Source organism: Ursus americanus, chromosome 16, assembly GCF_024610735.1.
Source record: "Ursus americanus isolate L20-20 chromosome 16, mUrsAme1.1.p, whole genome shotgun sequence".
In the NCBI taxonomy this organism is placed as follows: Eukaryota; Metazoa; Chordata; class Mammalia; order Carnivora; family Ursidae; genus Ursus; species Ursus americanus.
This window is the reverse complement of record NC_142142.1, coordinates 39,803,183-39,818,166: the sequence shown is the minus strand read 5'-3', so window position 1 is coordinate 39,818,166 and position 14,984 is coordinate 39,803,183. Positions and strand designations below refer to the sequence as shown.

At 43.5% G+C, this 14,984-nt stretch overlaps 1 protein-coding gene across 1 annotated transcript in view; it reads right to left on the bottom strand.

The window, feature by feature from the left end:
• PRDM10 (PR/SET domain 10) overlaps positions 1–14,984 on the bottom strand; it is a 92,511-nt gene continuing 77,527 nt past the window's right edge. The window contains exons 16-22 of the mRNA XM_045783761.2: positions 14,171–14,371; positions 13,363–13,506; positions 12,811–12,981; positions 11,443–11,583; positions 8,532–8,703; positions 3,901–4,004; positions 1–1,005 (exon numbers count right to left, since the gene is read on the bottom strand). Of these exons, the coding sequence (XP_045639717.1) occupies positions 805–1,005; positions 3,901–4,004; positions 8,532–8,703; positions 11,443–11,583; positions 12,811–12,981; positions 13,363–13,506; positions 14,171–14,371 (1,134 nt within the window). The 3' untranslated portion in view covers positions 1–804. The remainder of the gene's footprint in view (positions 1,006–3,900; positions 4,005–8,531; positions 8,704–11,442; positions 11,584–12,810; positions 12,982–13,362; positions 13,507–14,170; positions 14,372–14,984) is intronic.

Genomic DNA, 14,984 nt, shown 5'->3' with positions numbered 1-14,984 from the left:
TGGGAGGCAAAGCTTTAATGTAGGAGTTTAAATTCTGCTGACATCCAACAAACCTTTTCTCTTACAGGGAATCTACCGTTGTGGGGTAATAAAGTAAGATTAATCCGAACAGGAGGTTTTGGCCTCAGTGGCTGAAGGCCAGCATCTGTGCAAAGTACTACCAATAGTAGCCCGACAACAGTTTTCCCAAAGAGGCAAGTTGTTGTTGTGGTTGTTTTAAATCAGCAATAAGAAAAATCTAGACGATGGTTTTTCCTTCAGAACATCACTGTCAAACCTCTGTTTCATCATCTTTATTTTCGTATTCAATAGGCTCCCCTTGTTAAATTACTGAAAATGCAAAATCAGAAGATGAAGCAGTTCTGACCGAATAAAATGCCCCTCTCCTCCGGTACCGTGGCTTGGAATGAAGAAGTCCAGTGGCCATGGACTTGGCACATCCTTTCTCCACCTTTGGTACAAACGTGATATGCCACTTAGTATTTCCACAAAGGAAAAGTAAGGCCTAGCAATGTGTTAAAAAACCAACTCAAGAGTAAGGCGAAGTTTCTCCACCTTGAAATCCACTTTCCCCTGAAAGATCTCCATTCCATGGCAGGAGCTCCTAGGGTTTGAAGAGTCAATTTGGTAAAGATGACCTTGATAAAAGGAGCCCCAGTGTGCGTAGAGTGTCAAAACGGTGGTTTCCAAATTCTTGAGTGAATGATAAATCTTAAAAAAGGAGTTCCAAGTGTTGGAAGCTTTCAGACTTATGGATGAGAAAAGACATGATGTGACTGCTGGATTCAAGCTCAAGGGTAGAAGTTAAGGTTTGGTGATATGCACTTCGCTGCTCCCATTCCCGTTGGTGGTGGTCGTGATGATGTACTGTGTGGGCTGCTGTTGGCTGGTGGTCTGGGGGTCCAAGTCACTGTGTGTAGCTGGCTGAACCTGGACTCCCGCGGAGAGAGCGGAACCTTGCTTTTCTTCCAATTCTGGTTGACTTTCTGATAACACATAATGACCCTAGAATAAAAAAAGATCTTAGAAATCTGAAGTCTAAAGGAGTGGGGGAGGTTCTTGGTGGAGAGAGAAAGAAGGAATATGAAAGGAAACATTACAAGGTGACACCAAAATAGGCAACGATGTGAGTACCTTCGAGGGGATGGATCAGAGCAAGAGACTACAAAGGTAATTTAAGGGACCGCATCAGGTGTTCTACCAAAGGATCTAGTCAAGCGCTTCAGATACAGAAATTTGCATGACAATAGTGACCTCTGTGGCAAAAGAAATGTGGGCTATTGTACCGCTCCTAAGAATTTAGATAGTCATACACAACTAATGAATCATCGAGCCTTACATCGGAAACCGGGGATGTACTGTATGGTGACTAACATAATATAATAAAAAATCATTAAAAAAAAAAAAGAATTTAGATAGTCATAAAATAAGATTGCTGTCAATTAATATTTAAGAGTAATACAAACTTGGGGCGCCTGGGTGGCACAGCAGTTAAGCGTCTGCCTTCAGCTCAGGGCGTGATCCCGGCGTTATGGGATCGAGCCCCACATCAGGCTCCTCCGCTATGAGCCTGCTTCTTTCTCTCCCACTCCCCCTGCTTGTGTTCCCTCTCTCGCTGGCTGTCTCTATCTCTGTCAAATAAATAAATAAATAAATAAATAAATAAATAAATAAATAAATAAATAAAATCTTTAAAAAAAAAAAAGAGTAATACAAACTAGATCACAGAAGAGATAAAGTTTCCTTAAAGAGACAGAATGGCTCCCAAGACAGGGAGTCAAGATCAGTGGTTCCTAGACTTCAGAATTTCATAGACCAGCAAATTAAAGTAATAATAAGTATTGCCAAATTTTATTTCGCCAAGTAACGTTATTTTTAAGATGCTACTGTCAAATGAGAGAAATTTTAAGACTCAAAAGTATAAGAAGAATACAACCTTAGAATAAAGTCCCTCGCATTGAATCCATTTAGCTTTATGAAAACGGGCATTGTCATTATTTTTCCTCTGATCATGAAAACTTCACAGACCTGGAGCTAGCTATCTCCTTAAGTTAATGTTTTTAAAGAAAGAATATGTCCCTTGGCAGGGTAATCGATCTGCTAGATAGGCTAAGAAAAAAAGAAGTCACAGAAGAAAACCCAGACAGTGGCCTTTCCAAGCACTGTCCAGAAAAAAAGCCATAGGCAAATACCCATTTGATTTCCCTAGGGCCATGTGCTCAGAGTCCACACTCATCAATCTCTGGTTAGGATTTGGTTTCCCATGTGGGTCTTTCTCTAGCAGGAGGAGGCTGGTTCTCAACCTAGGGTCCATGGTCTACTAGGTGGTCCACAGGTAGGCTTTAGAGATTCTACGAACCCCGGAAAATGTACATTAAATTTGTGTGTGTGTGTGTTATGGCAGGAGGAGGGGAATATCCTTGGCTATAATCAAGTTCTCAAATGAGTTCCTGGCCAAAAAAAGGTAAAGAGTCAATGGGTCCCACAGGGAGTAAAAATTTCATTGATTATGTTAACGAGACTATTCTGTTTTACATCAGTTATTGTCTTCACTGACAATAGTGTTACTCTGGATTTACACATCTCTCCTAAGTCTAGTTAATGTGAGTTTGTGTGCTAAGAAATGGGTAAGCTCTCAGTATGCTTTGAGCGGGTAAAAATCAGGTTTTGAGGCCACCAGACTACCCTGCTACTCTTTGAGACCTCCTGGGAAAGAGTCTTCCCCTGGGAAATCCCAATATCCCTGCCACTTATGAGTCTTAATTTAAATTTACATACTGTTTTCTAATTACTTAGAGTCAGGCCAGAACAAACCAGTGAAGATAAAAACAGAGGAGCAGATACAATCAACAATGACCTGCCAAATCTAAATATAACAAGATAATTCATGACAATGTCCCCCCCTCCAGGGGGAGGGGGGTATGTTGAATGTTTAAAATAACTTAAAAGAGCTCCATAACAGGGGCGCCTGGGTGGCTCAGTCCTCTGTTAGTTAAGCGTCTGCCTTTGGCTCAGGGTGTGATCCCAGAGTCCTGGGATCGAGCCCCACATCGGGCTCCTGCTCCGCTGGGAGCCTGCTTCTTCCTCTCCCACTCCCCCTGCCTGTGTTCCCTCTCTCGCTGGCTGTCTCTGTCTCTGTCAAATAAATAAATAAAATCTTAAAAAAAAAAAAAAAGAGCTCCATAACCGATTCATTCTATTAACCTCTCCCAACCCAGTTGAGGACAAATAGTCATGAATATTTTCCACAAAGCACGTAGAAAGGTGATCGATTACGAATCTGTACATATATGGATCTAGGAGGTTCATTATAGTTCTTAACTGTGTAGATATTTATTGACCATTTGCTATAGCCTAGCCTCCTGTATAAGGAGAGATATAAAAGATATGAGAATAAAGAGATAAAGACCAAGACCCAGCTTTCAAGGAATTCATTGTCTGCTGGGAAAAGATAGACAGTAAACCAGTAGTTAAAAGAAACTTATAGGGGCGTCTGGGTGGCTCAGCTGGATAAGCATCTGCCTTTGGCTCAGGTCATGATCCCAGGGTTCCAGGATCGAGTCCTGCATCAGGCTCCCTGCTCAGCAGGGAGTCTGTTTCTCCCTCTGCCCCTCTGCCCCCACCCCACCGCTCATGCTTTCTCTCTCTGACAAATAAATAAAATAAAATCTTTTTAAAGAAAGAAAGAAAGAAAGAAAGAAAGAAAGAAAGAAAGAAAGAAAGAAAGAAAGAAAGAAAGAAAATAAACTATAAGAGTTATAATATAGCTCCACAAGGAGTTATAGGAGAACAGAAGAGGTACTTCTAACTCAGATAAGGAAAGCTGAGCAGTAGGAAACAGAGGGAGGGGAGAGTGGTGCAGTAGGATGGAGGGGAAGCCCTCCCGGGCAGGTCACTTACCGGCGTAACCGCCTTTACTTGGCCAGTGGTGACAGGAGTGGCCACACCACTGTCTGTAATCACAAACTGACCTGGGGGAAGTGTCATCATTTGAATCTCCGATGCTGAAAAATAGGAAATATCCATACTTCAGTGGTCTCAGATTTTAATACAAGTTGTAGAAACAAATACCTAACCAGCGGCCACATTCCTCACTGAGACATTTTCCATAGATTTGCTTGCCATAAGAGTCTATCATGGTATGATTTCTTAATACTCTGATAAAAATGATCATAGGAAGTTAGCATAGAATTATCAAATATCAGAAATAATCAATGCGGGGCGCCTGGGTGGCACAGCGGTTAAGCGTCTGCCTTCAGCTCAGGGCGTGATCCCGGCGTTATGGGATCGAGCCCCACATCAGGCTCCTCCGCTATGAGCCTGCTTCTTCTTCTCCTACTCCCCCTGCTGTGTTCCCTCTCTCGCTGGCTGTCTCTATCTCTGTCAAATAAATAAATAAAATCTTAAAAAAAAAAAAAAAAGAAATAATCAATGCATCTCCCCCAACTGTGGCTTCTGAATATCCATAAGACAAATACTCAATAATTTTTTAAAACCTTGAAACGTTACAAAGCTTTACCTATTAGCTCAATATTTTTACCTTTTATATTCCGATTTGAATCACTGACAAATGCACCCACTAGTGCCTACTAATCACAACACAATCTAACTTGAATTTTATTTTACCACCAGTGTTATTAAAGCAAATTAAAAACAAAGTTCATCCTAGCATCCAGTTCATAGTCTTTATATAATATTTTCTTCTAAAAGGAGCCAGTGCTTGAGGCTTCTGCCTGATTCCAGAGCTGATATAGGAAATGTTATAAGATGAACCTAGATCATAAGAGAAGCTGGGATCATACCAGCACGCAAGATGCTATAAGAGACTACGGGGTCATGTCCACAATAGCTAAATCGTGGAAGGAGCCGAGATGCCCTTCAACAGATGACTGGATTAAGAAGTTGTGGTCCATATATACAATGGAATATTACTCAGCTATCAGAAAGAACAAGTTCTCAACATTTGCTACAACGTGGACGGCACTGGAGGAGATAATGCTAAGTGAAATAAGTCAAGCAGAGAAAGACAACTATCATATGATTTCTCTCATCTATGGAACATAAGAACTAGGATGATCGGTAGGGGAAGAAAGGGATAAAGAAAGGGGGGTAATCAGAAGGGGGAATGAAACATGAGAGACTATGGACTATGAGAAACAAACTGAGGACTTCAGAGGGGAGGGGGGTGGGGGAATGGGATAGACCGGTGATGGGTATTAAGGCGGGCACGTATTGCATGGTGCACTGGGTGTTATACACAACTAATGAATCATCGAGCCTTACATCGAAAACCAGGGATGTACTGTATGGTGACTAACATAATATAATAAAAAATCATTAAAAAAATAAAAAAAAAATTAAAAAAAAAAAATGAATGACACCAAAAAAAAAAAAAGAGACTATGGGGTCATGTAGAAAAGACACAGGGGCCAATTTGAAGATGCTCCCATTGGCCAATGATGGGATAATCTGAGCATCAATAAGGGTAACAACTGCAATGGTTTGAAATGTATTTACTGTGTTGAAATTCATGAGAATACAACAACAGTAAGACACACACGCATACCCCTCATTGGTCACCTTGGATAATACTAGGAAAGAACTCATTATTTTGAAAACTGGTAAATAAAAGAGATGAACTGGGTATTTATAGCCTTTATCCTGCCTTTCTGTGCAAACTGCGCCTCAGAGTAACTGGTTAGTTAAGGCAAAAACTTTTTCTTTACAGAAGTTTTCTAGGGGCGCCTGGCTGGCCCAGTCGGTGGAGTGCATGACTCTTGATCTTGGGGTTTTGAGTTTGAGCCCCACGTTGGGTGTAGAGATCACTTAAAAATAAAGTCTTAAAAAAAAAAAAAAGACGTTTTCTAGCTGATAAGTAAGTAAAGGATGATGGAATCAGAATATGACAACGTTGCAGTCGCTAATGAAACAGTGGAGCAGAGGGACAAGACAGACAACCGAACATTGTGTGCGTCCTGATGGAAGTACACACCACCAGCCAGAGGTGTCTTGGGGGAAAAAACTGAACCCGAATTTGATCAAGCCTCCAGTCTACAGGAAATAAAAGGGACAGAAGAAAGCATCCTAAATGATAATACAGGAATGGTAACAGCAAAATTCAAAACGTGAGAAATTCTACAGAACAAATGCCCCAGTTTCCTCAACACATAAATTGCAATTTAAAAGAGAGAGAATAAATATGTTAGAAAAAACAACAAAAATCACCACCCTCAAAGGCCACCTAGTTGGTGGAGCATGTGAATCTTGATCTTGGGGTCATGGGTTTGAGCCCCACACTGGGTGTAGAGATTACTTAAAAAAATAGAATCTTTAAAAAAACCCTCAAAATACATAACCAATTGCAATGCATGAGCCTTATTTGGAACTCAATTTGAACAAACCAACCATTAAAAAAAAAATTTATGAGGGGCGCCTGGGTGGCTCAATCAGCTAAGTGATCCTAAGTCCCGGGATCGAGCCCTGCACTTGGCTCCCTGCTCAGCGGGGAGTCTGCTTCTCCCTCTCCCTCTGTCCCTCCCCTACTTGTGCTCTCTCTGTCAAATAAATAAATAAAATCTTTTTAAAAAAATTATGAGACAATCACAGAAATACGAACAGTGGATAGTTGATTAAAGAATTACTGTCATTTATTTTTAGGTTTGATTAACAGTACTGGAGTTGTGTTTTATTTATTTTTTTTATTTTTAAGATTTTATTTATTTATTTCACAGAGAGAGACAGCCAGCGATAGAGGGAACACAAGCAGGGGGAGTGGGGGAGGAAGAAGCAGGCTCCCAGCGGAGGAGCCTGATGTGGGGCTCGATCCCAGAACGCTGGGATCATGTCCTGAGCCAAAGGCAGATGCTTAACGACTGAGCCACCAGGTGCCTCTGGAGTTGTGTTTTAAAAAATATTTATGTGGGCACCTAAGTGGCTCATTCAGTTGAATGTGGGACTTTTGGTTTTGGCTCAGGTCATGATCTCAGGGTCATGTGATCAAGCCTTGCATCGGGCTCCACGCTCAGTGAGGAATCTGCTTGAGAGTCTCTCTCTGCCCCTCTCCCCCCTCCCCGGCCCCACCGGTGCTCTAAATAAACAGATAGATAAATAAATAAATAAAATGTTTTAAAAAATATTTATGGAGAAATAATATGGATTATTGTACAGTTGGGGATTGGAAGAGAATGACGGGAGTACAGATGAGACAAGACTGGCCCTGAGTTGAAAACTGAAGTTGGATAATCGGTACAAAAGCATTCATTATACTGTTCTATTTTTGTGTATTTTAAATGTTTTCCCTAATAACTTCAATTCCAGACTCTTTTCTTCAGGTTTTCTATTATTACCATGGCGATCTGCATCATCCCACATTTCTTCCACAGGAATTAAACTTACTATTAATGTCTACTTACCAGGGTTCTCCTGGTATTTACAATGAGTAGGAGTCTTTCCCCGACTAGAAACAAGACTTGGCCCTCATTGAGACCACCAATACTTAAGAGAATATATTGTAAAAATAGCAAGGAGGTAGAGTTTGAGCCTGATTCTATACCGAATCCACATAACATGGCCAAAGATCAAGGACAAGGGAGACAAACTCAAAGAAAGAAATCAACAGAAGGAAGACCAACACTGGCCTTCTTAACTTCTCAGCCCCTGCCGCTCCTAGTTGCTACTACTGAGGTCTAGCTATTCCTCCATTCCAGATCTCACGCCATAAAAATCTCATGCTTTCCAGCTCATATCCAAGGCTGCCATCCCCACCCAAACTGTTAACCATTAGGACCTTCGGCAGCCAGCCTTTCACTGCTCCTGCAGCACCAATCTCAGGGTTTTGAAAGCCAACTACTCATATATCTCTCTCTACCTGATAATGATCTCTTATCTTATAAGGAGAGCCACACTGTGGGGTGCTTTGGAGTGTAAACGCTGAAGCCAGACTGCCTGAGTTTCAACCCTCTAGTTACTAGCTGTGTTCCTCGGGCAAGTTCCTCTGTGTCTGAGTAAACCTATCCGTAAAGTGCAAATAACAGTTGTACTCGTATGTTGTTGTGACTACTGCGTGTAGTATATATGTGGTTTAGAATCATTCCTGGCACCTAGTGAGAGCTTAATGAAAGCTGGCTAACATTATGACAGTGTGGAGTTACTGATATGAATGTCAATGTTAGTTTTTCGTATACCCCGGGTCTAGCACATCCTCTGATACAAAGACTATTCAATAAATGTTGGTGGAAGAGATGAATCACCACCATCGACATACTCTAGATCCTTCTATTCTGCTATTTAGTCCATCTGCCTACACTTCTCTGGCAGTATTCCTGATGTCTCTGAAATGGGTGGCTCTCTGAGATCAGAACGCTGGCCTGCATTTGGTCATGAAACTCATTCAAGGATGCGCACTACAGAGTGTAGAAAATGGCCAATGATACTTTAATCCAGAAAATTTATTCTAAAGCTGACAAAGTTAGGGCCCACGAGTGTAGATTCCCCAGTCATGAGCTAGAGCACCACCCCCGTTTCCGACTTACAGTAGCCACGGAAGGAATTCCAAGCATTGGGTAGGTAGGTGTGCTGTACAGAGGAACCCTGCTGCTGCTGCTGGAGAGCCTGGCCTGGCGTGGAGGCTCCGCCCTGAATATGGGAGGGGCTGAGCCCTTGCTGGGACTGCTGGGAGGCAGGGCTCAAGGGCTGCCCAGCTACCTGGAGAGAAAGACAAGGCGGGAGTAGAAAACCGATCACTTCCAATATAGTTAAGACTCACAAATAACTGAAGAAAGTAAATCTGGCTGACGTGAATTATAACACTGAAAGTATTGCTGCTAAAATAATACTATTTTAAATAAGAACAGGATTAATGAAAAGGAATCATAACTATCAAATCCTAATTCATTTTCAAAGGATTGTCTACAAGAATATCCAAAAAATTAATTTCACTAAGCTCATTAGAAAGATAAATGAAAGTCTAATTATCTTCATTACATAAGATTTTAAAAATTGAGAAGCTAAAGAACTTGCCTATGTCACAGAGCGAGTCTGTAACACAAATCGAAGTAGAACCCAGAAATCATAATTTCCATTGAGTCCACTGGGAAATCCCACCCAGTTAGTGGACATAAACACAGGTGGACAGGCAGACATCCACCGAGAGCCTTACTCCTGTCCACAGCATAGAGCCCAAGCTCCACAGTTGGCCATTCAAGCCCTCCACACTCCAGCTCCAAACTACCTTCCCAACTTTTCTCCCAAACATCATTTCCTGTTAGTAACCTAAACGGTTCTCCATAAACATACCAGTTTCCCACCTCTGCACCTTTACGCACAATGCGAGCATATTCAGTTCATAATGCCTCCCCCAACTTCCACGTCAAAATCATACCCCTCCTTCAAGACCTAATTCAGAAACCACTTCCACAGAAATATCCTTGATTCCCTGCCAAACACAATCTTTACCTCTTCTGAAAGCCCGTAACTTATCTGTATCGCCACATCATCCTTAGACCCGGGCAAGACCCATCCTCAGACCACGGCCCTGGAATATGGGTCCCCTTCTAGGCAACACTTGGGAACTGGAGTCCCCCATTCCCTGTGGAAACAGCCCCGCACGCACTTCCAGGGCCTGCACAAGTCTCTTCCCTGGGTCTGTCATCTTGCAGGGGTCCTATCTTTTGGATGTGGGCTCCTCTAATGGCATTTGGGCACATGGGACCAAGGGGGTGGCCGTGGGATCACCTTTGCAGGGATGTGGAGGGAGCTGAGATACATGGGGCGGGTGTCCGTGTGGGTACAGAAGGCCCTGTGAGGTGCAGGATGGAGGCTGGGTGAGAAGAAATAGGGATCAGTCTTGGGGCAGGCTGTCGCTGTGCCCCCACCTCCTGAGAAGAAGTCCCTCCAGCCTAGAGGTCCTCTGAGAAACTTAGAAGTGTGATGCCCATGGGGGTGGGAAAGATGGGCCCCTTGTGGACAGAGGTGAGTGCCTGGGACTGGGAGAAGTGAGAGAAACCTCACAACCGCTGAACCTCACCCTAGAAGGAGGGGAGGGGCCATAGATGGCAAGCAGCAGAGCCTCCCATCCCCAACGCCCCCCAGTAAACAGGAAGGCAGAGAAAGAGCATGTTTATCCTATGGATTTCCACAGCACTCCCGAGGGCACAGAGCCAGCAAGGGAGGGAGAAATCCTTTCTCTCCCTTCTTCGCGCCCCAGCCTGGCAGCTGCCAGTGCCACCCATGTGTTTGGCAGGAAGGCAAGTAAGTGATTTCAAGTTGGCACTATCCATGTTATTTAGTATTAATTGTTACTTAGCATCAATTGTTACTTAGCATATATTTTTCAATTTTGTTATTATGAAAATGTATGTGTCAAGCAGGAAGATAGAACATATATATTTTTTAAGTTTTTATTTAAATTCCAGTTAGTTGGGGCGCCTGGGTGGCTCAGTCAGTTAAGTGTCTGACTCTTGATTTCGGTTCAGGTCGTGATCTCAGGGTGGTGAGATCGAGCCCCCTGTCAGGCTCCTTGCTCAGGGGAGAGTCTGCTTCTTCCTCTCCTTCTGCCCCTCTCCCTGCTCATGCTTGCTCTCTCTCTCTAAAATAAAATCTTTTTTTAAAAAAAGAGAGTCTGTTTCTTAGTTTGCCCCTCTCTCTTTTTTTGTCCCCTTTGCTCATTTGTTTTGATTCTTAAATTCCACATATGAGTGAAATCATATGGTATCTGTCTTTTTCCGACAGACTTATTTCACTTAACATAATAGTCTCTAGTTCCATCCATGTCATTGCAAAGAACATATTTTATTTAAGTTTGTTAGCTTGATTTGAAACCTTTAACCACCTAGGCACGTGGCATGCAGGCTTTCATTTGTATTCTTGTTCTGGAACCTGTGAAGATCAGAGGTGGGCCTACATGTAACCTTTCTGGTTCAGATACCTTAGCCTCATATCCTGTTTACTCCTATATCCATGTTATATCCCTACTAGACTCCAAGGTCCTTGAGGGCAAGACCTAGAAAAGTTTCACGCAAAGGGTAAGATTTTTATAAGTATTTTTTGAATGGATGTAGCTATGTTGTCTCAGTAACAGCCTCTGTCATACAAACACAATAACACGCCACGAAGTCACTGCTCCAAAATTCAAGGAACAACTTAGCAACTGCGTGCTATCAGAGAGCCATTTAGAATAGGAAGCAAAAGCCAAGGTTGTCCCTAGGACATAAGATCGCAGGGCTCCTTTTGCTTAGTGGAAGCTCATCACTTAATGCAAGTGTGTCCGTGACACCAGTAGAGAACCTGGAGGTAAAGGTAGGATCTTTAACGAAGGCCCCAAAACAAACGGTATCATTTCAATAGTCAAGGTGCCTAGGTCTGAAGATAACGTCTCTTCACTCTTACGAACGTGCCAGGGTCCCCAAGACTGCGTTGCCCTTGGTGAACAGTCGGAGAACCTACCTGGGATGATGCGGGGGTGGAGGAAGTGGGCTCTGTCACTTGGATATGCTGCACCTGGATGGCATGCTGGGTGTAGGTCTGAGGGTCGTGGAGTTGGCCAACGTCCACAGTGGACTGCTGAGACTGGTGTGGGGAAGTGGCCTGAAGGGCAGGAAGACCAAACGCATACTGATTACAGGGAAGGGAAATCCTACCAGAGAAAACGTTCAGCTGAAACAATATCCCAGCAGAAGGGCAGACGGAACTCCACGTCCAGGGTTTCGCTCCCTGAGAGCCCACACCTAAGCCAAGCTGGTAAACATTAGCAAAGAAGATCATTTTAAAAGTTGTGCTTATAAAACACAAGCTACTAGTGCTATTTTATTCTGAAAGAGAAGGACAGAAAGGGAATATAGCTCCTCATAATAAGCTGAATGAGCAACTCTCAGGAGTCCAAAGTCCTTTTCCCTTAAGTTTCAATTAAATTTAATGCCCTACCCTTGATAGGTTAAAAGAGATCAAAGAAGAGAAATTGCTTTCAGCTACTGACCCACTAGAAGAGTGGTTCCCAATCTTTTTATGTACCCCAGACATCTCTGAAAATCTAGTCCCTTTTTCCAGAATAATGTACATACACATCACACTTTACAGGCAATTTCAGGGATTCATAGGTTCCCCTAAAGTCTGAAGTTAAAAGAAATGTCCCATAAGAAAAACAAGATAAAGAACAGTCAATGACAGTAGCAACTCCTCACTTCCCCGCTCTGGTATTAGTCCTAAATTTTCCTATTTTCCTAAATTTTCAGGCCAAATTATTTCAAAGCAACAGGTTTGATCACTTGTGCCTTGAATACACTTCCTCAGCATAATTAAATGAAACGATAGTTCTGGGAGGATTTCTTCTTTTAGCTCCCTAATCAGTGAGAATGAGCTACCAATTATCTGGTAGAAGGAACGTAGTTATACCTCTGTACTAATAACGTGCTGACTGATACTCAAAACTTCAAATTATTCTTTACAACCTCCCTTTCGATGCCCAAGTAGGGACATACCAAACTGGTTCCCTACGAACTACTCAACTTTGGTGCTCAAGGATTCAGAAGAGGCTCTGAAAGAGTTCACGTAGGCCCGTCCCGCAGTAGCACAGGACGACAGCATACATGGCGGCCTGAAACCCCTAGACTGTTCTTGAGAGAAATCTCTTACACTGCTAAGTCCAGAGCCAGGGGAGTTCTACAAAAGCTTTAGACTCGGACCTTACATGGGAAGCACAGGACGTGGGGTCCAGCTCTAGCTCTGAGAACTGGGTGCTTTTGTTGACCGCCCCCCTGCCGCCATATTGGCTAGTGGCGACATGGCATCCGCAAAGGTAAAGAGAAACATGTGTACCGGAGCCACTTGCACCACTTGAAGCTGTATGTGCTGAGGCTGCTGAAGACCGGATGTCGACTGTGACACAGGAATATACTGAATTCTCTGGTAGTCCCCCTGCGACGTTCGGTAATCTGTTGTTAAGGTCTGGGACAGTTCTGTCATGGCTTGGGTTAGGAGGTCTGTTGTCTAGGAAAGTCACAAAAAACACATTAGCTGGTAACACTACTGCTTGTACAATTAGCCCTGAGGTAAGATAGGAGAAATCCAAAGGTGAGAAGATGCTGGAAGACACCTGTCTGTGTCAGCCCCGATGGAGTTACCCAAGGGGTTCTGACAATCTTGCAGCACGGGAGCCCCACTGAACATTTCTTGCTGCCCCTTCTATAGAGAGCTTTGATTAAGCATCAGCTAGGAGATCAACCATAAGCATAATGCCCTGGGTAGAAAACTGAGGGATAATGGGCTACCTTTGCAGCCAATTATATAGCAAGATAGACGTGGCTTTGGTATTGGAAGCCATGATGGACACTGAAGGGGATGAGGTGCTCTTACCAGTGACACACTTACCACCACGGTCTCCCCGGTAGCACTGTCTGTGGTTAACACAGCCGGGGTCGCACTGATCACAGCTGTCGTCAGTGGTGGATGTAAGGTGTTAGGGAGCTGGGCATACTCTGGATGCTTCTTCCGAATGTGCTGTACCATCTTGGTCTGGAAAAGTATAGCAAAACCAAGACTCATCACTAGAGTTAGTTATTTGCAATTTTTCTCAAACACAAACCCGGCCAATATTCCTGGGTTTTGCCTTGAAAGAAATAAGGTGTAGTCCTGACTCTGTGCCGGCTCCTCCTGCAGCACAGGGTTTGCAAGAGAAAAAGGAAGAGGCTGAGAAGAAACTGAACAGCCATGTGACCCCACACCATCAGGCAAGGTCAGCACGCCTCACTCATGGTATCCCCTAATCCCCCCAACACCTGCAGCAATCAATCACAAGCTCCCGCCCCCCCAACAAGAATGACCCCTTTTTCAAGATCTATCATGTAAGTTCCTAGGAAGTGCTTCTGTAAACCTGAACTCATAGAGCACGAGCATAAAATATTCCAATATGAGCCCTTCGGCAGACCAAGGGCAAAGGAAACCAATCGGGTGCTCAGGTGATGTAGGCGACACACTTAACTCTGGGGAAATTCCACATAGTCTCTTCCCACTCTGGATTTATAATTTCTATTCTCGGGAAGCGTCTCCTTAGCCACCTGAACTGGAGAATACCTCCGATAGTCCCCCATCAATTCAGAAAAAGCCAATCACCATGTTCTCTCAAGAGATTCCTTAAATAATGACCCTGATTCGGATGCAGTCAAAGCCCTTCCCATACCTTGCTGCTGTACTGTTTGGAGCAGTGAGGGCAGCAGACGGGAGGGGTGGCTATGGTGCCCGTGAGCTGGGTGTGCGTGCTCAGCATGGGGTCTGGTTCTCCCGGGCCAGCTGGACGGAGTTTGCGAATGCTTGGCGGGAGCTCAGCCCCTGGATGGTTCTTCAGAATGTGGGCTTTTCGCTTGCTGGCACTTTTATAAACCTACAAATTCAAAAGCACTGTCATGAAAGCAGTATGCGATTCCAATTTCTTACTTTAAAGCAAACTCTCTAACAATTCTGTTGTTAGATGTGAGAAATGAGAAAAAGTATTCAGGTAGCCCAAAATAAAATATACTAACAGCTATACTGAAGAGTATATAAAATAAGAACATAATGTAGATATGCTAGGCATCTTCCTAGAATTTATACAACTAAGATAGTAATAATAAAAATGCCCCTTACCCTGAAGTTTAAGAGGTAGACACACAGTCACAGAAAAAGAATTGTTTCAAAGGCCAGTTCATCCCACTCAGCCTTTCTACAAAAGCTCTCAGATGTTTACTAGTACTAGACGCCAAAGAATCCTCTAAAATGGCAAGTCTAAAAGTGACTAGCACCCGTAATGGTGAATCTATGCTTTAAAAAGTTTCCCAGTTTTGGGGCACCTGGGTGGCACAGCGGTTAAGCACCTGCCTTCGGCTCAGGGCGTGATCCCGGCGTTATGGGATCGAGCCCCACATCAGGCTCCTCCGCTATGAGCCTGCTTCTTCCTCTCCCACTCCCCCTGCTTGTGTTCCCTCTCTCGCTGGCTATCTCTGTTAAATAAATAAATA